Below are 23,656 nucleotides of genomic sequence, written 5' to 3'. Positions count from 1 at the left end.
CCTGATAAAGTGTATTTGATACAACATTATAACAACAATATTATTGCAGTTTTGGTTCTGTAGAGACCACTTCCCACTTGTAAACGTTGTATTTGTGTCCCGGTTTATTTCCTGTTGCAGTGTATGCTAATGACATCAGCTGACAGGAAGTACACATGGACCCAAGCAGTTGCCTAGCAATACAATTCCATTGAAACAGTCTACACAGGTGGCGATGCTGCACGCCTGCTCAGCTGGACGTTCAGTCAGACTAGACGGTTAAATACATTTAAAGAATCTTCCTTCCCTTTTATGGTCCAAGATTGTTTGTAGTCATTAAAAACACAAAAATGGCAAAGAATGATGTAATTATCAATATGCCAATATGAATGTAGTATGTAGTAGAACTATCAACAATACAGCAACATGTAGTTCATTGCTCCCCAACACTACCAGACCAGGGTCTGAGCAGCAGGCGGCTTCACCGGCTAGATGTCACTGAAAGAGACTCAAACCACCAGGTGATGCCAAACAACTATAAAGAGACACAAAACAAGTGTAGGCTTTAATTAGAATAGTTTCACCGCTTGTTGTCAGACTGCCCTTCCCAACAGGGACTGTGGAGCTGTTACATCTGCCTAAGCGCTGTTTGTGTTATTGTGTGACTTTCGAATTCACAGAAATCAAACAATACTGCAAACAAACTAATCGATCAAGGTAGCAACTGAAATGAGTCTGGTGGCTCTAGCGAAAGCATAGATGACAGAAACAGACTGCACAGCTGTCTGACGGCGAGGAAAAGTGGTAAAGATATTCTCAATATAGCGTACCCTTAAACTTTTTTTAGGTGGACCATTCTTTTAGGAGTCATAAATATGTGGTGTCTAATGAATAACAATTTTGCTGCTGCCCCCGTCCACAGACATACATTGCTTTGATCCCATGCGGTCACTCCTGTCTGCTTCTCCAAACTGGGGACGTGCAGACCACATCCTACTGCAGTAATACACTGACTCTGGAGAAGTACCCCGTACAACCCCACAACAAAACCTCTCAACTATCCCTTTAATGACCAAACACATAATATGTTCTGAATCATACAATCTTCAGAGCGCATCCTGTTCTAGAAACAGCTTGGCTCCCTCTGTGTTCGCTGAGGGCTGCTAGGGGGAAGGGACGAGGTCTGCTTGTCTCTGAAAATAGCACAAGAGGGGAACACGAGAGTGCGGTTCGCCTTGTATTGGAAAAACATTCGTTGTGGATGTGCTGGGCTGCAGGGATTGCAACATCGGCACCGTCCTGTTGCTACCACTCAGATGTGACGTCACAAATGTCTCACTGCCCGCTTCAGAGGAGCAGCAGGGAGACTCTACATGTCCAGAGGAACAAGTTGATCTTCTATAAGTAAGAGAATCAAGTAAGTTCACTTTGTGTCCTTTTTACACATTTGCCTTTTATGGCATAAATGAAGACACCTTAAGTATGCTATGTTCAGGTCTGGATGTTTAGTACACTATGGAGAAACATGTTTGTGTGAGAGATCCTCACTGGGAGATTTGGCCATAGGCTTGACCTTTTCTTGTATACTGGACATAGCTTCTCAGTTTCAGGCTTTACATCTACCTTCTGAAGGTTTTTTCCAGAGGGGTGATTTATATCACATTATATTCCTAAAAACATGGTGAAAATTATTTTTTCTTTCATATATTTTCTGATTTATGGAGTGATACAAAGACATATCCCAAATTCCCCCAATAAAACACTTTAACTGTAACATGTCAACAGAAGGAAATAATCATTTTAAGCCTGTCATTATCCAATGTCCAGATTTCTGTTTAAAATATATTCAAATGAGCACATATTAAATAACACCTCATCTGCATATTTAAACATAACATTTCAGAGAACTTATAAACCAAAATAATACTGTTTTAATGTAAGTTATCAACTGGTGAAATGTCCTTGTGACATCTTTCAGTGAAATGTTTCTATTCACCTGCAGTGTCTTGCCTTAATTCTTGCCCTGTCATCTCCTCAGCAGCACTGGACTAATGGAGGATCTGAGGCAGAAGATGGGGGTCATGTCACAGACAATATGCCCGAGTTTACGGGCTTCATCTGACTCGGACTTAAAGGCCCAGAATAATGTGAAAGAAGAGAAAATGCAGATGAAGAGAGAAATCTCCCTCATGAATGGAATCTGCCTCATTGTTGGGAACATGATCGGTTCCGGGATCTTCATCTCGCCGAAGGGTGTACTGATACACACTTGCTCTTACGGGCTGTCGTTGGTGATTTGGGCTGTTGGAGGCATCTTCTCGGTGTTTGGTGCTTTGTGCTACGCAGAGCTCGGCACCACCATCACCAAGTCCGGAGCCAGCTACGCCTACATCATGGAGTCGTTCGGAGGCTTCCTTGCTTTCATCCGTCTGTGGACGTCCATCCTGCTGGTCGAACCGGCCAACCAGGCTGTGATTTCACTGACCTTCGCCAACTACCTGGTGGAGTCTTTCTACCCCACCTGCCGTCCACCGTACGATGCTGTCCGGCTTATCGCTGCAGCCTGCCTCTGTAAGAAGCTCTCCTGTGTCGGTCTATAGTTCCCCCACAACAACAGCAAGAACTAGACTTAGAAATGTGCGTCTTCTACCATGAAACATAGACATCTGTAAAATAATACTGTTTACTGCCATCTAGTGTTTGAAATTCTGATGCCCACTTTGGCCTCCCCCAGTTCCTGACGTCAGCTCAACCTCTATCACTGTTGTGCTCCAGATAGGAAAAGGCCTAACGTTACAATCCTTAAGATTTTCATTGAGTCAAAAACTGTTTTTTAATACTATTTATTGTCTGCATTTGTTAAACAATAGCCATTTGATTTATTTTCATTCAGTAATTACCTCTCTATAGTTAGTGGCGGAGACATTCCCAAGCTGGTTTTAAATTGCCAACGTACACAAGAGGGATTCACGGGAAACGATGCAGCATGTAAGACCAGCTTTACTCTTTAAAGTGTTATGTAATTCGTATCAGCCTCACACTTCTAACTACGCAGTAATAGGGCCGGCTATAAGGGGGAAAAGGTACAAGGTAGCCCCGCACAAAAGCAAGGGTACTAGATACAAATCTTAAAAGATACAAAGATAATTTTCAATAAGACAAAGGTCCGTTTACTAAAGTCAGTCAAGCTTTTAAAGTATTATAATAGGATCCACGCTTCAGGGCCTAAAGTCCACCCTGCTTCCTATTTCACTCTAAATGATACACTATCATGTTGTTGTTGAAGAAGACTTGAAACTAGCGATTGAGACCATAAACTCATTAGGAAAATATAAAAACAAGTGATTAGGGTCATTTTCTCGTAGACTTCTATACAATCTGACTTTCTCTGCAACCGGTGGAGTCGCTCCGGCTGGATATCCTGTTCGACTCAGGCCTGTGAAGTAATGAACATAATTACATGAATACGGTACACAGTGTATATGTACAGAAGAGTATTAGAGAATAATGAGAGGAGGCAGGTTTATTTTAATTTAGCAAAAATCCAAAAAGTTAAGAATAAAGTTGAACTTTCAATAAATGCGCTTGATTTGATTAAAGTTAGATTTATTCTCAAAAGTTTGACGTTCACTCTGGAAATGTTGACATTTTTTCTCTATTATTACAAGTTTCAAGAAGATGAAAATAGCTTTAGTTTGACCTCTTAACGATTGTATTGGCAATAACAAGTGGTGGAGTGGCTCTAACATCTCATTCATCCAGGTACCAGACTCTGTTACTCTGTGTGGAGCTCTCATCTGCCATAGATGCTGCCACTTCTGTAAAAATACCAGAGTGGTGTACAGCTTTGTGCTGTGAAGAATATAGTTAGCAGAAGTGGTATTTAGGTGAGAGAGCAGCAACACAATGAGCTGTCCTACTAAGAAGTGAGTTTCTGTTTCCATACAGACTGTGGCCCTTGTGACACAGAGGAGATGTTCGGCGGTGACGGGGATGAGAGATCTAGTACAGCTGTTGAAATTCAAAGTATTACATATTAAGTTTCAGAAACCACATTGTTTAGCCTTGTTTCATGATTTCAACTAACATAAAGCAGAAGTTGCACCAGAAGCTGTGTTGGGCCTTGGTGTATAAACGAATGTCTGTCATGCAGGAGAAAGTTCTATCATTGCCTTGTTCTTCTGTTTGTTTCCAGGTATGCTCATCTTCATTAACTGTGCCTGTGTGAAGTGGGGGACTCTGGTCCAGGACATTTTCACTTACGCCAAACTCATGTCGCTCTTCCTCATCATCGTTATAGGAATAATGAAAATATCTGTCGGTAAGATTACATAAAGGTTTGAATGCATCAGGGGCAACAAGACAAACACGTGCTTTAAACTGTGACCGCTCTTTGTGCAGGAGAGACAAAGAGCTTCGAAAGTTCCTTTGAGGGCTCCTCCACAGACCCTGGAGCCATAGCTTTGGCCCTCTACTCAGCTCTGTTCTCCTACTCCGGATGGGATACACTCAACTTTGTCACTGAGGAGATTCAGAATCCAGAGAGGTAAAGCACACGTTCACAGACACACGAAGAGGCACGCTCACTTAGAGTCATGGAGACACGTTGCTTCTTTGTGGACAGTAAGAGCAAACGGTAACAGTTGGAGGCTAACAATGCTCTGGTTCAATAAGGTAGTTCAGGTGGTGGAAATGAACCAGTGGGAATAATACAAATGTTTTTGGATCTTACTCTGTGGTATGTATTTGTCCCAAATTAAGTTAACAGTCCGTCATTTGTTTAACTGTCAAAAGACAGTAGATACCCAACTATACACTTCCTGCCCAGCACCAAACAGCAGATAGTGGAGCACAAAATAAATCATTCACCCAGAGTTACCTTGAATTCTTGTACAACACTTTGTTTTTCTCACAGGCTGAACAAAATCAAAAAACAGAGACACTTCTTGATGAATTGAAGTAAATGGGGCTGCGTTCAACAACAGCACAACTATTCTAAAACATCTGTTTACAAACTCTCACACACCTCTGCAGTATAATCAGAGTCTCATCTATCCAGTCTGTGCTCACTACTTCACAAACTTTACTATTTCAAACACTTGGGACTCACACAGAAGAGTCGCGCTCCTGCGCTAGTGTGGGTCTGTTTTTGCAGAAGTGCATTGAAAAGTATGTTTGTAATGAAAATGCATGTGTTGTTGAAGTAGATAACATTCGACTGGATAAATGAGACTTGTAAAATCATTACTGAACAAAGGGAAATGGGCTGAAGAGGTTGAAATAGATTTCTGCTGCAAGGATGATGTTTTACTTTGTTTTTTTGTAGGCCAACCCCGGAAGTGAGCATCAACCTGGTTTGTGTTATTGCAGAAAATAAGCTCTTTGGCAAAAAAAGGTTTATGATACTTACACGTTTGTTCAGTGAGATTATCTTCTCAAATGAACATCACTTTTATGATTCTTGAAACGTAAACACAATCACCAGAAGTAAAAAAACGAACTACACCACATCACCACCACTAAGTCGATGAGTTTCCACGTGTTCAGCGTGAAGACGTTTAACGTCCCGACACACTCTCTCATTTCGTCACTTGTTAGGGACCGCTGTGGCTCAGGAGGTACAGTGGTCGTCCACCGGTCGGAGGGTCGGTGAGAGAGAGAGAGAGAGAGAGAGAGAGAGAGAGAATGGTTATCACTCCTGACGAGCTGATGTGCACCTTGTGTGGTGGCCACTGACTGTGTGAATGGTTGAGTGGAAAGACTGGAAAAGCGCGATATATGTGTAGACCATTTACACATTTATACATTGAAAAGTTCAAGAATGGGTTATTTAATGACGTATTTTAACAAAACGTGAAGATCTCTTAGACTTGTGTAAACCATAGACCTTATTTCAGGCATCTGACCAAAAGTAGAAGTGCAAAAATGCTGACTCATTTCCCGGTTACAGGATTCATCACTGCATCACTCTAATGCAACTTGGGTAAAATTATATTGTCATCACATAATCTCCCTGTAATCTGTTTACTGCAGCTTTTCAGTCAGAACACGCTGTGTGTTTACTTCTTGTAGGAATCTGCCCCTGGCCATTGCCATCTCCATGCCCATCGTGACCATCATCTACCTGCTGACCAACGTGGCGTATTACGTGATACTGGACATGCCGTCTCTGCTGGCCAGTGACGCCGTCGCTGTGGTGAGACACAAACAGTCCCCTGAGAGAGATGAGTCACTCTGCTGCTAAATATAGTCACGCTGAGCCCGGACGACTTCAGAAAGTGTAATAAACCATATTAATCTGACCCCACAGACATTTGGGAATGCAGTCCTGGGGCCGTTCAGGTGGATCATCCCTGTTTCAGTGGCCATGTCCTGCTACGGGGGACTCAATGCTTCTATCATTGCTGCCTCACGGTAATCAGGGAGTTCTGAACTGGCACTGACCAGGCTCATATCGAGTGTTCAGCCAATAACTCTCCCTCTTTGTTGATCATGCAGGTTGTTTTTCGTAGGAGCCAGAGAGGGCCACCTCCCCAACAGTCTGAGTCTGATACACCTGCAGCGCTACACACCCATTCCTGCACTGCTGTTCAATGTGAGGACCAATCATCTTACTGAAATACAAAACAGACATCAGATTCCTTAAATGCATACGTGCCGATTTAACAAACACATTTTTTTTTATATTTCCCAACTGGAACATAAATATATGTATCTGTGTTGTGCAGGGGTTAATGGGTCTGATCTTCCTGTGTGTGGAGGACGTGTTCCAGCTCATCAATTATTTCAGCTTCAGTTACTGGTTCTTTGTGGGTCTGTCTGTGGCCGGCCTCATCTACCTGCGCATCACTCAGCCAGACAGACACAGGCCTCTGAAGGTGCTGCCTTTTCATTGTTCAGACCATAATGAATATAGTTACATGCATATGCATAAGAGTGTTTGGGCTAAAGGTTAGAAAATGAGAGGAAGAAGATTATATTTATTTTGTATTTTGAGAATGAAGAGGAACATTTAGTATATGCGCTAACGTCAGTAGTTTGATTGATTCTCAAAAGCTTGAATTTGTCCTTATGTCTGCCACAAATACTGAAAGTTTGAATTATCCTCGACATTTCAACTTCATTCTCAAAATGCAAAATGCAAAAAAAAGAATCTTCCTCCTCTCAGTTTTTGTTTTGTATTTCTTACATGCTCATGCAATGCAGTGGAATACTCTTAAGGCTGTGCACGAAGGATTAATAAATAGAATAAGAGTTCAACTAAGAAATAGAAAGAGAGATATATGCAGAGTAAGTATTACGTTAGAGTGTTTGCCAAGTGTGTAGGTGGGCTGTACAATTTTTCAGTATGTAAAATGTTTTAAAGTACAGTAGGTCAAAGTTGTGACGCAATGTGCGGGGCAGTGCATGAGATTCACAACGTGCTACACAAAGACGAGGATATACAAACCAGAGGAGGAAGCCTTTTCTTTATCCTCCTCTTAGCTTGTTACAGCCCAAACTCAGTGACCTTTTGTGTTAAATGAACAAAGAATCATGACTAAGGCACTGAGTAGAAAGCTTAATGGGTCATGTTGTGCTTCTGAAGTGCTGATAATAGAGTTTCCATAGTTAACATATTGGTGTGAATCATTGCTCTGCATGTAGACAAACACGATTCTCAGACCTCAGTTTACAAACTCACCGCATCTTTCTCTTTCTCTCCACAGCTGTCCTTGTTCTTCCCCTTCATCTACTGTCTGTGTAGCCTGTTCTTAGTCATCGTCCCTCTGTATGCGGACACCATCAATTCTCTTATAGGAATTGGGATTGCACTGTCTGGGGTGCCGGTCTACTATGTGGCCATTTACCTGCCTGACGAGAGGAGGCCCAAATTCATACGCACGTTAAACGGTAAGTCGAAGGCTCAAATGTCCGCGTGCAGAAAATGTAATATTTCTGAGTACAGCAGGATGTGTGTTTCTTACCGTCCTGTGTTTGTTGAGCCATCATCAAACCATGGACCAGACTGTAAATGTAGATGGACGACGCATCTCCACCTCCGCCTACTATACAACAATGAATTCAAACTATCTCGGCTACGGGAGATGCCATATTGAGCTTCGGATGTAACTTGTCTATGCAGTAGTGATCGGGGGGTTGGAACAGGAGTATCGGGGTCCCGCTAACACACCCGCCCGATCCAATCACGAGCTGAGCAGGGCCACAGCTTGTTAGCGTTAGCCACCTTGCTGCTACGTCAGCACCGTGGTAGCTACCTAGAAAGACACAACAACTAACCGTAATATCTCTATATATACATTTATGATCAAATTGACACATGTTCTATTACACAGACGAGCTATCCTAACCCTTAAACATTTGAGGTCAATGTCTCTCCTCTCGCTAGAGTTGCGCAAATCGAGGTTGACCTTACATACTGCATACTACATACTCAATCAGTATGTACTGCATACTGCATACTAAATGAACAATTAAGTATGATATTATAGACTGTTCACACTGAAGTATACTCAAGCAAGACTGCGTCACATGACTGACGGCTGGTCTCAACCCGCCAGCGGCTCCAACACATACAGTATAAGAAAACGGTGCAGCAAAGGCTTTTAGCTTGGCCTAAAATCTCACATGACTGCAGCCGGTCTCAAGGCCCCCCAGACGCAATGCATTATGGGGCAGTTGAGTATGTCCGGTAAGCACGCGCTGCCTACTCAGAAATTGATGTTAATGTGAACATCCAGGCGTTCTACAAAATCTACATGCTATGCAGTCGCAATGCACTGCATACTCAATTTGACGTCATACTTAGAATCGTACGCTATATACAGTATACATGGCGTGGTGATGGCCTAGTGGTACGCCTTCCAAACAAAACACTAGAAGGTCAGGAGTTCAATACCAGGCTGCCACCATTGTACCCCTGAGCAAGGTACTTAACCCTGAGTTGCTCCAGGGAGACTGTCCCTGTAGTTAGTTCAATGTAAGTCGCTCTGGATAAGAGCGTCTGCTAAATGACCTGTAATAATGCATTTCTTTAACACTATGGTTGAAGAGGAGGTGACGAAAGGAAGACATTTCCTGCACATGAATATTTTTATATATTAAGTTTATCATTACACAATCATACACCCTTCACTCAGTTGGTCATCTGACCCACATGGTTTTAAATCACTTTAAAATACAGCATTAATCATCTTGGATTATCAGTCAGCTGTAACTGACCTCCACATCTTCCCTCCTCACCTCTTTGCATCCTCCAGCCTTTGCCACCAGAAACGCCCAGATGCTGCTCTACTGCTGCCTGACTGAGTTTGACACTGAGGCAGAACCACAAGCCGACGATAAGACGCAGTGAGCTGCAGACAACCCATCGCTCATTCTCTGGCTTTCTGCCGGAGGCCTTGGTCCTGTCCATATGCTGACGTTCATTACTCCCCGAACGCAGAAAAGCAAAGCCTTGCATGGACCGAGCGCCGAACCACAGGCCTGCAACAACTGTGAGGAATACTCTCAGGTCAGGTTACAAACAGGCCTGACATCTCAAATGACTCACCACGAAGGAGCAGGCACTTAAAGAAACTGTTGCTTTCTTCTGAAAAATGCAATAAACGTTTCATTAGTGAGAAAGAAATATCTTCTATGAGGAGTTGGTAAAACTATAACAGAAATATGGAGCTCACATTTGTATTTTTTAGCCGTGTTATTAGTCTTTCACTTTAAATGGCTGATTACATATGAACACAACTTTATATTATCACCCTGACTGTATTTCTGTCAAGAATGTATTTTGACTATTAATGAAGTTAACACGCATTAATCATGCGTGTGTCATGGTTTACAGTATGTATGAAGAGCCTGTTGCACTGCAGTCTCTTCTCTGAACTGTAACACGTGCACTTCTGTGTTGTGATTTAACTGCATCTGTTTTTTTAAAGGAATACGCATTGTGCTAATTTTCAGGTTCATATTTGTGTTTTTACCAGAACATGTTTACATTCTTTAATGTTCAAAAATACTTTTTGTCTCATACTATCTGTCTGAATGTACCTGTATCCCCCTCTGTCCTAAACGCTCCGTCTTAGCGTCCGTCTCTTTAAGAATTTCCGGGTCTTTCTGCGTCTCTGCACTTTCACAGCAGTCGGGGAATTACAGTAAGGGAGTGTAGCGACACTTTATACTTATGTATGTATAGTTGTGACGGCTCGTTTAAAGGCACAGTTTCTGAATACGAGCTGATTTTGATAATTTCACAGTATTTATAAAGCCCCTAGACCCGTTTGGAAATTTGAAAAACATGGAAATGTTTGAAACTGTCACTACATCCTGACAGTAGTGCATGAGACAGATCATCTGTAAATAAAATCCTGTTCCTCTGCCTCCCCCTAGTGCTCCTAATGGCATTTGAAAGATTTCAAAGAGCCCGAATGAAAGCAACTATTCAGAGCCGAGGAGTCTCTCACACAGTCACTGCTGGTGAACTCTGATCAAACTGTCAACATGTGCAGCGCTGATCCAATATGAATCAGGACTCTGTTACAGCGTTGCCTATTTCTCGCCTCGAATTTTTTCAGAGACATATTTCCGTGTACTGTTTAGCTGTAAAATTAAAAATGACAGTTTCAATATGACGTATGACTTATTTTTAATAAAGTTACCAACTGCAGCTTGAATTACTTATGACCATTTTCTAAAAGTCAGAGTTCACATTCACAAAAATGCATCATTTCTTTACAGATTTGCAAATTCTCCCATTTATACTCACCTTCACTGTGATTTATTCAAACACATATCATTCTCTCAAATAATTATTGTTGCATTTTGTTTCTAACTTGTTTCAGAGAAGCTGTCATGAGAAGCTCACAGAAAAGCTGTGTGTTTAGATTTATTCAAATCATTTATGGTCAAAACATGTAATTCATACAATATGAAACACTATTGAGGGGCATCAGGTAAGGTGCAGTTGGCGGTATCGAAGCCGGGACAGATCCACTTGTTGCTGAACTGTTTGTATCCCTCAGCACTGACCAGGTCACTCCCTGAACAGACAAACACATCACGTCAGCAAACACTGATCAAGATTAACGAGTCATTCAGTGACTACGAAAAGATCGACTTTACTGGTATCAGATGAAATATTTACCGTTCATCAGGTTCTGCAGGCTGCAGTAGTTTGTGCTGTCATCAGCTGCATCTTTGGAGAACTCAGATACAGCGTCTCCCTGCACGTCACACACATCAAAGAGCAACGCCAGCGGCTGAAGCTTAAACTTCTAAACTCTTTCATTTAATACTTGAGCTGCATTAGCCTGGTTACTGATTCAGAAAATAAGCACACTTACAGTCAGTCTGCAAACGGTGGACTGCTCCAGAAGAAACTCGAGGTCTGTGACTTTTTTGGTTTCTGGAGACGTGTGTGTGGCTTTGATCAGGTAAGGAGCTGTCGACACCAGCTGCAGAGCATTTCACATTCAGTCAAGTCCAGGATATTTTCTACACTGTGCAGCAGCTGCAACAATCATAATGCCAAGCAGCCACTACAATGGCATTGTGCACAGATATATGCAGTTGTATGTGTTTATTAATGTACAACATTAGTCAACAATTACAATTTATTTTATGACAGCTGTATTTCACTGTATTCATTATGTGATTATGCACATATGGGTGCACACATTAAAAAACACTTGTATCTGCTTACAACTATTATAAACCATTTATTAAGTGTTCATACATTACTTTAAATGCTAAATAGTGGGGTTAAAGTACCCAGTGTTACTTAGACTCACAAGATATGAAAGTATAAATATATTCCATTTTAGTTGCTACATTGCATTTCTAATGACGCTACTGCAAGCAAGTGGCATTATACTCTATGTAAAACCTTTAAATGAAGAATAATGTTCATTGTGTTTCATGTGAGGAGATTCTAAAATGTTTACATCTATCTGCTGGCTCCCTGCGTTCTGACTGTCATTTTAATGAATGCTGAACATGTGGATTCTTTTCACAGAAACTTATTTATTATACTTCAACAACACATGAGCTGACTGAGATGTTTCTGACCTCGTACGAGCACTTCTCTCCTTCATATTGACAGCTTTTCCCGATCTGCCAGGCTTTAATCTGGCTCACTAGCTTTCCAGTGACATCTTCGCACGAGATGCCAAACAACCTGCAGAGCAGAGAGTGTTGAAGGTGTTCAAAGCAGAATGAGATTTAGATTCTGTTGATCAGCAAAACGTTCTACATCTCTGTACAAACATGATTAATGTGAGTCTCGTGAGTCCTGTCTCCCCATATCAAAGATAAAATGTGTGAGAAATCAGGCTGGACAGAACTGTGAATTCCTAAGCACCTTGTCTAACATGCATGAGACCCTTTTACACAGTGAGTCTCACGCAACCTCAACAACATCATAAAGCATTATCTGTCTAGCTGGTCACATGATGCAGCATCTACTCTGTGAAAATTAACAGCTGCAGTGTGGACATGGATGGATTACTGAACGGGCCGACAGGGCACAGGCCCAGGGCCCTAAGGTGTCAGGGGCCCCCCTGGCCTTCACCTACAAAATGTCTCTCAAAGTGACACGTAACGACCAGGAAGAGACTCACATGAAGAAACATACAACTACAAAAAAGACTAGAAAGAGACCAAAACAAAGAAATACAAAACAGCTGCAAAGAGATTCACAACTGTGAAAAGGGGAAAAGCAATTACAAAGAGATTTTAAGAGACACAAAGCAACTACTTAAGAAGGAAAAACAACCACAGACCAGATATAACTACAAAATCAACCAAACTATTACATGAGACTCAAAACAACTACAAAGACATTCAAAACAATTACAAAGAGACTCAAAACAATTACAAAGAGACATTCAAAACAATTACAAAGAGACTCAAAACAATTACAAAGACATTCAAAACAATTACAAAGACATTCAAAACAATTACAAAGACATTCAAAACAATTACAAAGACACTCAAAACGATTACAAAGAGACACAAAACAACAATACAAAGCTGCTGAACTATGAAGTCTGTGTGTCCTGCTCCTATGTAGAAGAGAAGTAGTGGCCTTTTGCATGTCTGGGGCCCATTGTCTCATAATTAACAGATTAAATACAGAGAATTCACTTACAGATTCCCTAAATGCACCCACAGTACATTCATATACCGTCTGATTCCCCACAGGTTACTCAAATCTATAAATAATGTACGAAATAATAAGATCTACATTACCATTTGACTTTGCACTGTGAGTTTTGTTCTGCCAGTGAGATGGTGAGTGTGGCCCCCAGGAGCAGAGCTGAGGCTGCAAACAGGAATCTCAGGTCCATACTGAAGGCAGCGAGATCAGGACTGAATCCAGTGTGCTGCTCTTCTGAATGTGTCGCACCGATCTGCCCGGACAGCTTAAAAGAGCAGCACACAGATCATGTGGAAAACTGGAGAGGACGACATCGATTAACACGGACCACAGCACGAGAGAGAATCAGAGAACTGAAGAGCAGAGATAACACAGATCACTTTTACAACATTCAGACTCTTTTAAAACGTTTGTACATGGAGTTGGGATATTATGTGCAGAGGTTCTGAGATATTTGCCTCTGGGATGCTGCTGCCACCTCGATATGATGAATGGAAAGTGAATGGAGATTTGTTTGTGGTGCTCACAGCATTACAAGATTACATAAAAACAATTAAAATGGCAACATTTCTTATTGCACACATCGTCCCGTGTTATTCTGGATAATGAACAGTTTTAATAAAGGACTCCCCTTCACCGGCTCTTTGTCTGCTAAATGCCACATTCATTCATTCGGATGAAATGAAATCTAAAAGAAACTTCATAGTTGACAAAGACGTAAAATAAATGCTTTGAAAGAATTCCTTCTCGAGTCAAATGTTCTCTTTGTTGTCAGGTACCGCCTCTCTAACAGTGACCTAGATTCATATCAGGAAGAAATCTTCATTCAGACACTGAAACAAAAGTCCTAAAATCAGTGATAGTGATCAGTGAGTAGAAGCAGAAACAGTCTTCAGCAGAGGCCGAAGACAAAGCCTCTCCTTTTCACTCACATGCTTGATGTTACTTCAGATGTGGGGAGTGGGGACTGTGTGTTTAACCAGAACAGTCCCGTTGAGATGAAGAATCTCTCTTTCAAGGGAAAACTGGCCAAGACACAAATACAAACACAAAACACACACATTTCAAGAGAACTTTAAAAGAGACAGTTTTGTAAACAGCATTAATCCACATTATTTACACACAAACACGGTTCATACCAGGGATATGTATACAAAGGAAAACAAAAATAAGACAAGAAAAAGAAAATAACATGAACATAAAGTAAAGTGGTTCGTAAAATATTCATCAAATTAGTTTTGTATTGCCTTATTATTCTTAAGGTCTCTTGTCGTGGCGCCGTATTGATGCAGTTCTTGGTGGAAACGTGCAACATTTGGTTTGGTCTCTTCTTGAGGATGTGGAGTTTTCCAAAAAATAAAATTAACTGTACAAAAAAACCCAATATCCTTTTCTTTCACATCACCTTCGAAACATATTAAAATGTCTTTATCCTGAAATTGTTTTCAGAGTTTTACAGACAAGTTTACAAACACATTTCAAAGAGTTTCTTCTAATTCACAGAAGGAACACAAATATTCTAAATATGTCAAATGTCTTTTATGCTCGATACAGTCGAGGCAAATGTTTAATGAAAACTTTATTAACTTTAGTATTAAGACAAAATGTGTCCCCAATTTGTGCCAATTCATTTCTCCATAAGGCGAAGCCCGAAAGAATCTCTCTCCCTCTCCTTCACGTCAGAACACTGCGGTTGCCAGTTCGATGCACAACCTGCATATTTAATGGACAGTTAGTCAACTATCAAACCTCAGCTTTAGTTCACGGGACAAGAAGAGTAGTGGCCGCCTCGGCGCGGCTTGTCAGCCCTTGGGATTAGTACCGGAGCGAAACCGGGCGATAACCGTCTGTTTGTTTAAAAAGGACTTCACAATCATAAAATCATTTAGGAAAAGCAATACTTTTATTCTACACCTTTTTAAAACCTTTGTATGTGTATTATTTTTAAATAACAGGGAGTGCCCCTTTGGCTCAGTGAAAACATTTCTTGAGCTACACAAGACGTGGTGGAAACTTATTGATTCAGCAAAAGCATTTCAAAAAATAGTTTAAAAAAATTTAATGGCACCTTCTTCTTTTTTTACTCACACAAACATGCAGTCTATTGTCAGAGAGTATCATCTTCATTATGTTCTGTTCTATTATTGCTGCCACTCACGCCATTCAAACTGGTTTTGATAAGTGGACAGGTTTTTCTTTGACAACATGCAAACCGTGCGTCACAACGTGCAACAAGCAGCCACGAAACTTTACAGATGTGAGGTTGAGATCACAATGAAAGTCGAGTCAGAGTTGACTCTACACAAACCCCACTAGCTTTTTGTACTTATTCACCTGGTGGGTGGTTTGCGTGCGTGGCGCGGGGAGATTGTGTGCGCGTGCGTGGCGCGGTTTCTATTTAGTTCTCCCCTCTCCTTTCTTCCGCTCTGTAAGTGTGTGTGCACTTGTAGGTGTGTGCGCACGTGTGTGTGCGTGTGTGTCAGCTGCGAAGCCCCGCCCTTCGCAAAACGGAGCGAAGGAGAGAATGTGAATGCGCAAAGTAGACAGTACAAACTGAAACGTGCACATCAATTAGATCAATAACATAAGCGTTTAGTTTATTTAATAAAAGAGCATCTGTCAATGTGAAAAGTGAGTTGTGAATAAAAAATATATATTTATTTTATTAATCCGAGAAAAAGAAAAAAAACACCTTGAATTTCAGGCAGGGCGCTGGGCTCCGTTGGGGGGGGGGCACTGCAACAAGACAATGGTAGGGGAAACACTGTGCAGCATTATCTATTTTTACATACCTCTCTTTGAGCAATCAAAGCAATGCGGTAAGTGTACCTTTATCATCTCAGATCTACAGTCTTCCACAATTACATTTTGTCAATCAAACTCAGTTAACATTTTGCCCTCAGCGGTGGTATCCTCCTTATCCTACTGTATTAGGGCCAGGCATAAGGGGGGAAGTAAAGGGTGGAAGATTTTTTTTATTTTGCATTTCGAGAGTTAAGTCAATATATTTAGAATAAAGTTGAAAAACCATTTTGAGGGAAAAAGTAAAAATGTCGAGTAAAAAGTTAGAATTGTTTTTTATAATACATCAAATTACACTAGCGTCAGCGCAGATACTGAAAGTTCGACTTCATTCCACGACATTCCGACTTCCGAAATCTTCCTCCTTGAATGTCTGGCCGTAATACTCCATATTATCCACAGTGTCAGTGTCAGTAACGGAAGATCTTGGCACAATTCCAACTCTGGTGACTTTCTTCACTCTAATACTGAATCTCACATCTTCTTTGAACGACCATATCAAATTTCTGAGCTGAAAGACACAAATCATTTTAAACACATTATGTTCAGTCAATAACTGTCATCAGATTGTATTCTGCACACATCATATCAGATCGCACAATCAATACGGAATTGCTTTTTTATGAATGTTTTTATCATAGAAATTAAAGACATAATTGCACATGAATGTGGATTTGTGAAGACAGAACAAGGTCAGTGAGCTACCTGATACACCACTGCACCTGCTTCTTTTTCATTCAGGTCCAGAGAGGACCTAACACCTACCACGAGGTATGCCACTGTGGGACCTGTAAAGAGAAACTCATTAAAATGGTGTTAGACATCAAGTTGAATGACATTGTGCGAGCTGATAATGTGTTTACCAAAGTTTATCTCTTTAAAGGGAAGACGGCTCTCTGGGTTTAAGGAGGTGGTGGGCGCTGGGGAAACATTTAGAGAAATTAAACACCATTTTAAATCTAGACAGAACTTCTCACTACAAACTTCTGCTCAATAAATGTAGTTAACAGTAAGGAGCTCCTTTAGATTACAGCCTGTGTACTCACCTATCTGGGCAGCACATGAGACCAAACATCCAGCAAACAGGATCAGCAGCAGCATGTTGGAGCTTTAGTCCAAAAAACAAGTGAAGTCTGTAAAGTGTTCCCTCGGCTCCCACAGAGTCTCTGACTACTTCTGTCCTGTACAAGGAAGTATATCCTAACGGAGAAGGTGTGGCAATAAACAACAATAGGTCAACTGTTTTAAAGAAGACTTAGAGGGAGTTTCTAAAGCAGGTAAGAAAGATAAAAGAAAACCAAATGAAATATTTAGTTTAATGCTTCTGCAATCTCTGATGTGCGCAAACAGTAGTTCCAAGCTTTGTCCGCTACTTTTATTTAAAAAATGTTTAACATAAAAACAAAAACAGGAAGAAAAACAAGAATCATGTTTCTTTTTTAAAATAAAAAGTCCGTCAACACATCGTGGGCGCATCTAGTTTTTAGATATACATGAATAAATATAATAACCACAAAGTCAAAAGAACAAAGTTTACACATAACACACATAACAGATTTATTGATGCATTAAAATTATGCCACTTTCAGAATTGATGAGACAGTTGTTCTGTGCAGCTATATAACTATATAGTGTAATGCTCTGTCTCTTGCTCTCTATTCACAGCAGTAACTAAAGAATGATAATAAACACTATGGGTTCTTCAACTTTCTGCTGCTGCTCGCAGAGCTAGAACGTCTGGAGGTGGTGAGAGGAGGGGAGGTCACGGTCAGATCCAAGCCCAGTTCCACAGTCTTCAGCACGGGGGAGTGAAGGGCAGACGCCCTGGGGCTGCTGCTGGCTGAGGACGCAGGAGACCTACAACAGACAGGAAACAACACCATAAAGATCCAGAGGAAGAACGGTTATCTTTGGCCTGATAGAAGTACACAGGGTGACATATGAAGTCCTCCTCAGCTGAAGTTGTGTTCCATTGACAAGAGCAGTATTCAATTATTTTCCTCATTCACACTTTTATGATCAGTTCAAACTCATGACTATCTGACAACAAGCCCTAAATATTTTTGCTAACTTCAACTATCTCCTTTTCTGGAGAAGAGGTTTTAGTAACCTTTTAAACTTCCCTAGGACGCCACCATGTCTTACATATTTTGAGTTCTGTTATTGGGCTGGTTTTATTAGCCGTTGGTCTGTATTTTGGACTCGTTGGGCTGGTTACTGCATAGAGCAACATAATGCAACTAAATGGAACCTCGCTCCGTTAAAGTTAACTGTTAGCATCGTTAATTAGCAAGCAGGACTCTGCTGCCCACCGGCTGCTAACAGCTAACAGCTAACAGCTAACAGCTAATCGCTAACATTAATTGGCTCTCCTGCCCATTTCAAAACATATTTGTTGTTCACAATGTAGCATTATTAACATCTTTGAATGGACCCCTCCTGGGCCTTGGGCTGCTGTCATCTGTACCCTTTGACCCTGACCTTTGACCCTGACCTTTGACTCTGACGGCGGGCCTGCCGCACACCCTAAAATAGCTTAATAAAAATGGGTTCTATGGATACCCATAAGGTTTCCCTTTTCAGACATGCCCACTTTATGCTAATCACATGCAGTTTGGGGTAAAAAAAGAACAAGTAGTTTTATCCATGCAGTAAAAATGTGTTATTTTCGCGTATTCTAAAGATTTTGTATTTTAATCTTTCTGCATACTTTGGTCCCTAAACAGCATTGGACTTGCACAAAGCAGGTATGACTAGAAAGCTGAGACTCTTGTGGATTCAATGAGCCCAGTTCGTCCCCATAGCAGTTACAAATGGTATCAACAACTTATGAGACATAGTTGAGCCTGGTCCATCATAATGTTCTAAGGCCTTATATACTTATGTAACATTAGAATAGGCCCGTATTCAAAACACAATGATTATTGCATATTTATGACGAGAAAAACTTGACACAGCTGCATCTCAAATTGATCTTTAGGATCGCAGCTTTCAGCTGATGTATACCACTTCAATGTGGCATACACTGTCGAACTGCTACCCCCCTTAAAAACAAAAGACAAAAATGGATGTATGGTAGGGGTGGCAGGGGGGAGAGGGTCAGAAGGGACCAGGTCTGACCTAAGAGAGGCAGAGCTGCGGGCAGAGCTCATATTGGAGCTCCGATGGCTGGAAGGAGTGGAAGACGGAGAAGGAAGAGACAGATTGGCCTGAGAGAGAAACAAAAACGACCTCAAAGTTAAGTTCATATTTGAACTTGCATCTCATAAATGACGGTAATGTACAGCCTGTCATGGCTAATTGTTTTATACCTGCAGGAAGTATTTCTCCAACACTGATCTGAGGTCAGGTTTGTCCTCCATGGTTTCATTCAGCATCTTGTTGATACTCTTATTGAATTCTTTCAGCTCCCTCAGCTTAATGTCCTTCTCCTCAAAAGTCTCGGTGTTGGTGCTTTTTGCTGAGCGGATCTCTTTTGTCAGCTTCGAGCACTGTGGAGGACCACACAGAATTAAAATGTGATTATGGTTACAGCTATTAAATGTTTGGATACCTGTACTGTATATACACACAACATTCATAATTAATTTACTTCTCACACCCAGTGCTTAGAAAAGAAGTGGAACAGGTAGATATCAAACCTGCTTTGTGGCTCTGACAACCTTCTCCTGCTGTGAAGAGATCTCTTTGTTCAGTTTACTGATGAGCGACTGTTTGTGCTCTATTTTGTGTTTCTCCACCTGCTCGTCATGCAGCAGACTCTCCAAGGTATTGTTCATGTCCTGGAAATGGAGACACACACACACACACACACACACACACTGGATGAGTCAGATAGATGGAGTTTCTGAGCGAGTTTATAAGTTATTATGTATAATACTGAAGAGGAGAGACAGAAATGAAGGAAACACGCCTTTACAAAGAAGATCATTGCAAATGGCAAAAAAAGAAAGCAGACCAGAGATCTTTTCCATTTCTTGCATTTCCTGCTTTCATTTTTTGCCATCTGCAGTGCCAATAAAGGTTACAGTTTCAGTATAAACTGCTTTGGGCTGTAATACAATAAAAATGTTTGCAATACAAAGGATTTCTATTCAGAGCGGTTTTGTTTTAGTTTTTTGCCGCTAACTTGCTAGTATAACCTATCTAGAGTGGATAGTAAAAGAAGAAGTGGAATATATAAGTATATACACTAGATTAAAACGCAGTTTACTTGTAAACTGGGATGTTTTTGAATTATATGTCACAAAGAAAATGTGCCTAAAATTAAACAAACAATGAAATAACATCAGTTAGGTAAGCATACAAAGATATTTCCAACTGCATACACACTGCTGACTCTGAAAAACACATTTCTCCTTGTACTCATATATATAAAGTCACTGGAAGTTAGCACTAAAGGTCCACTGTGTAGGATTTAGGGGGATTTATTGGCAGAAATGGAATATAATATTCATAACTATGTTTTCATTAGTGTATAAACACCTGAAACTAAGCATTGTTGTGTTTTTGTTAGCTTACAACAAACCCTTCTTATCTACTCTCCTTGGAATCCACAATCCGGACGTTCACTACCGTAGTGATGAATGTGGGGAAACAAACAAAACAATGTTGTTGACAATAACATGTTTAAATTGTAGGCTGACCTCTTCCCGAGAGGCAATCTCCAATACCTCCTTCACATATGGATATGGGAAGTCATTTTGTCAAACTGGAACGAATGATGTGAAACAAAAGAAGGGTTCCCTGAGAACATGTTGCAAGATGTGGGACCCTTTTTGGAGTATATATGTGGAGTAGATATGTATCCCTGAACGACTGATCAGCCTGCAGACTGACCAACAACTATATCCTTGTGTTTTAGTATTTCATCTTATTATTTTCATCATACATTTTTATTTGATTATTTATTCATGTTATGTCCTTAGTCTTGGTCTAGGTATTGCTTCTGTTTAGTAGTATGTGTCCTGTTGTATTGTTTTAATCTCGTTTCTTTGCTTTTATGACCAAGAGTTGTTGTATTCTCTGAATAACCTGTAAGTCCTGCTGGAGCTCTTGGACTTGTCTTTTCTTGTACTTCAGCTTCTCTTCAGCCGCCCTTAGCTGCTCTCCCAGCTTCAGTCTTTCCTTGTACTCTGGACCTAAAACAAAAAAAGTCGTAATGACTTTGTGACCAGTCATAGCAGCTCTACTGGTTTTAACTGACAAAAAAAACAAACATAAATCACTTCCTGCTGATGATCCCTGTTGAGAAAGTTGTTTAGTTTCATTCAGTCTACCTGGTCACACGTACTGGATTCATTGACTTTGTTGAGGGATTTGCGAAATGTTGAGTTACTGTTGTTGAACAACTGAATGGTGTTCTCCAGAGCTCTGTTTTCCAGCTCCATCTTGCGGATTTTAGCATCCAGACTGTCTCCCTTACGCTTGAGCTCCTCTTTCTCTTGTGCAGCCTAATAAAAAACACACAAAAGTGATTCAAAGTGCCGGAACAAATCTGAGCTGTAAGCTTCAACAGACTCTGTTTGTAACCTGGGGGGGTCTTAAAGACCTCTTACCTTTGTGATATAGTAAGTCTGCGATTTCTCCTCTTCCCCCTCAGGAGCTGCCATTGAAAGCGTCACAACCTCAAAGCGTTTCTTCATCATGTCGATCTTGGACAGTTTCTCATTCAGTTCAGCACTGACACAGAATCAATCGCTTAATAAGGTCATCTTTTTTTGTTGTTGTAAAAATGTTCTCAAAATCATGCAAGTATGACATGAAACACAACGTTTTATCTCTCTGACCATACACACCAGGAGTGTCAAACATACGGCCTGAGGGCCAGGACTGGACCCCCGTAATATTAAGCCTGGACCCCTTCTGCACCTCTAACTGTGGCAAATATTTCAAAAATTTTTCACCCCACATAATGGGCAGCGATAAAGTGTAAGTTAACACTGAATATTCTTGCGTTTGTTAGAACCAGACCTATGGGGTGGTTGTGCCTAATATATTTGGTTCCCCTAAAATCGCATGTGGTTCCAGACTGTCCCCCCCATTTGAATGTTTTTCCGCCAACACTATCAGGTGAAAAATACAAGAACTTTGAGAAGATATACTGAATTGTTGGCAGGTTTGAGGAAACAGCAGTCAGTCTGCGGTTGTAGCCGAGAGATCAGAATATGCAGCTGTGAAAGCTAACTACCTTATTGCTAACGAAATAGCATCAGCATCAAAGAATACTCTGAGGGTGAGTTTTGAAGACGTGCACGCTGAAGGCTGCAGGAATCTTGTCCCCCGACAAGCGACAGCTTTTTGCCTGAAGAGAAACTCTGTCGCAGATAGGATTTTGGATCGTGCAATTGAGGACAGTGAGGACATTATAGATGTTGTTTAACTGGCCATATTCACTGAATGTGGAAACTGAGGCATATTGTGGAAATTTCACTTATTTGTCTTTAGACATCTCCGGCTGCTCATCATCTGTTTTGTAAATGGATTGTTCAGTAATTGCGAATGCTTTCAGAATTTACTTTACTTCTTTACACTAAAAGAAAAAGAAACAGTTGGAGGTGTTATTTACAGGCTGTAATGCAATGGTTTGGTCCGGCCCACGTAAGATCAAATTGGGCTGTATGAGGCCCTTGAACTAAAATTAGTTTGACACCCCTGATAGATAATAGACGGTTAAAAGAGCAACGGCTGCAGGAAAATGAGATTTGGGGTCACAGCTGGACTTTTTACCTGAGTTTCTGCCTCTCCTGCTCACTGATCTTGAGCTGCTGGCCGAGCATGTCTCTGTAGACCTTGACCTCTTCCTCTCTGTCCTTTATTGCTTTCTGCAGCTTCAGCTTCCTCTTCTCCAGGGACAGCACGCTGCCCGCCTTGTTGTACAACAGATCCCTCATACGCTTGACTTCTATCTTCATGACGTTGTGCTCCACCATGTTGTCCTGATGAGGAACATGTGAGGTCAACATAGCACATGGTTTTTTCATGGTGCTCATTTTCAGATACATAGTGTCAGCTATGTCAGCTACTACTAATTTCTTCTATAAAATGTCAATAAATAATGTGCTGAAAAATGAATGAAGGTCAATTCATTGATTTGTCAGTCAACAGAAAAATAACTGACAACAATTTGGATGCTCGATTTATTGTTTAAAAGGAATACTTCAACATTTTGGTAAAAGAAACACTCATTGGTTCCTTGTCAAGAGTTAGCTGAGGAGTTTGATCCAACTCATGTCTGTACAGTGAATATGTATCTGAAGCCAGCAGCCTGTTAGCTCATGGGCGGATTATGAGACAACGGGCCCCTGGGCACAGGCATGCAAAAGGTCCCTCCACCTTACATAGGAGCACGACACACATACTTTATAGATGTTTAGCCTCTTGTTGGTTTTGTTTTCTCTCTGGTTGTGTGTCTCTTTGTCATAGTTGTTTTGAATGTCTTTGTAGTTTGTTTGTTTCAATTGTTTTTGCTGCTTTTTGTAGTCATTTTTGTATCTCTTTGTAGTCGTTGTGAGTCTCTTTGTAGTTGTTGTGAGTCTCTTTGTAGTTGTTTTGAGTGTCTTTGTAGTTGTTTTGAGTCTCTTTGTAGTCGTTGTGAGTCTCTTTGTAGTTGTTTTGAGTCTCTTTGTAGTTGTTTTGAGTCTCTTTGTAGTTGTTTTGAGTCTCTTTGTAGTTGTTTTGAGTCTCTTTGTAGTCGTTGTGAGTCTCTTTGTAGTTGTTTTG

At 40.9% G+C, this 23,656-nt stretch overlaps 2 protein-coding genes across 5 annotated transcripts; one reads left to right on the top strand and one right to left on the bottom strand.

Annotated features, from left to right (window-relative positions):
- The first annotated feature begins 1,220 nt into the window (after positions 1-1,220).
- Positions 1,221-10,642, top strand: LOC115022497 (Y+L amino acid transporter 2-like). 4 transcript variants are annotated; one of them, XM_029453495.1, is made up of 10 exons: positions 1,221-1,383; positions 2,021-2,550; positions 4,175-4,300; positions 4,381-4,525; positions 6,052-6,175; positions 6,290-6,393; positions 6,478-6,574; positions 6,708-6,857; positions 7,689-7,872; positions 9,240-10,642. In XM_029453495.1, the coding sequence occupies exons 1-10, from the start codon at positions 1,241-1,243 to the stop codon at positions 9,332-9,334; spliced, it is 1,698 nt and encodes a 565-aa protein (XP_029309355.1). In that variant the 5' UTR covers positions 1,221-1,240; the 3' UTR covers positions 9,335-10,642. The 4 variants fall into 4 exon arrangements, with proteins under 4 accessions (XP_029309355.1, XP_029309357.1, XP_029309356.1 ...); XM_029453497.1 differs by having other exon boundaries at positions 1,227-1,396; positions 2,018-2,550; XM_029453496.1 differs by having other exon boundaries at positions 1,228-1,396.
- A 6,835-nt stretch (positions 10,643-17,477) lies between these two features.
- On the bottom strand, positions 17,478-23,341 carry LOC115022148 (coiled-coil domain-containing protein 39-like). Its single transcript, XM_029453042.1, has 9 exons — positions 23,296-23,341; positions 22,664-22,872; positions 21,493-21,616; positions 21,228-21,387; positions 20,969-21,075; positions 19,576-19,716; positions 19,246-19,425; positions 19,055-19,143; positions 17,478-17,791 (listed from the first exon to the last, which is right to left on the bottom strand). Exons 2-9 carry the CDS (start codon positions 22,864-22,866, stop codon positions 17,626-17,628), a joined length of 1,170 nt encoding a protein of 389 aa, XP_029308902.1. The 5' UTR covers positions 22,867-22,872; positions 23,296-23,341; the 3' UTR covers positions 17,478-17,625.
- Between the last annotated feature and the right edge of the window lie 315 nt (positions 23,342-23,656).

The sequence above is a fragment of the Cottoperca gobio genome, chromosome 17 (genome assembly GCF_900634415.1).
Source record: "Cottoperca gobio chromosome 17, fCotGob3.1, whole genome shotgun sequence".
NCBI lineage: Eukaryota > Metazoa > Chordata > Actinopteri > Perciformes > Bovichtidae > Cottoperca > Cottoperca gobio.
The sequence above is the reverse complement of the archived record's forward strand: the minus strand, read 5'-3'. Positions and strand labels throughout refer to the sequence as shown.

Coding starts and splice junctions, on each gene's coding strand:
- LOC115022497 (XM_029453495.1), top strand. CDS start 1,241: ATGTGCTGGGCTGCAGGGATTGCAACATCGGCACCGTCCTGTTGCTAC. Junction 6,575..6,707: donor TTCCTGCACTGCTGTTCAAT/GTGAGGACCAAT, acceptor TGTGTTGTGCAG/GGGTTAATGGGTCTGATCTT. Junction 6,858..7,688: donor ACAGACACAGGCCTCTGAAG/GTGCTGCCTTTT, acceptor TTCTCTCCACAG/CTGTCCTTGTTCTTCCCCTT.
- LOC115022148 (XM_029453042.1), bottom strand. CDS start 22,866: ATGGTGGAGCACAACGTCATGAAGATAGAAGTCAAGCGTATGAGGGAT. Junction 21,076..21,227: donor CAACAAAGTCAATGAATCCA/GTACGTGTGACC, acceptor TTTTTGTTTTAG/GTCCAGAGTACAAGGAAAGA. Junction 19,717..20,968: donor AGCTCCAGCAGGACTTACAG/GTTATTCAGAGA, acceptor CTCCATTTCCAG/GACATGAACAATACCTTGGA.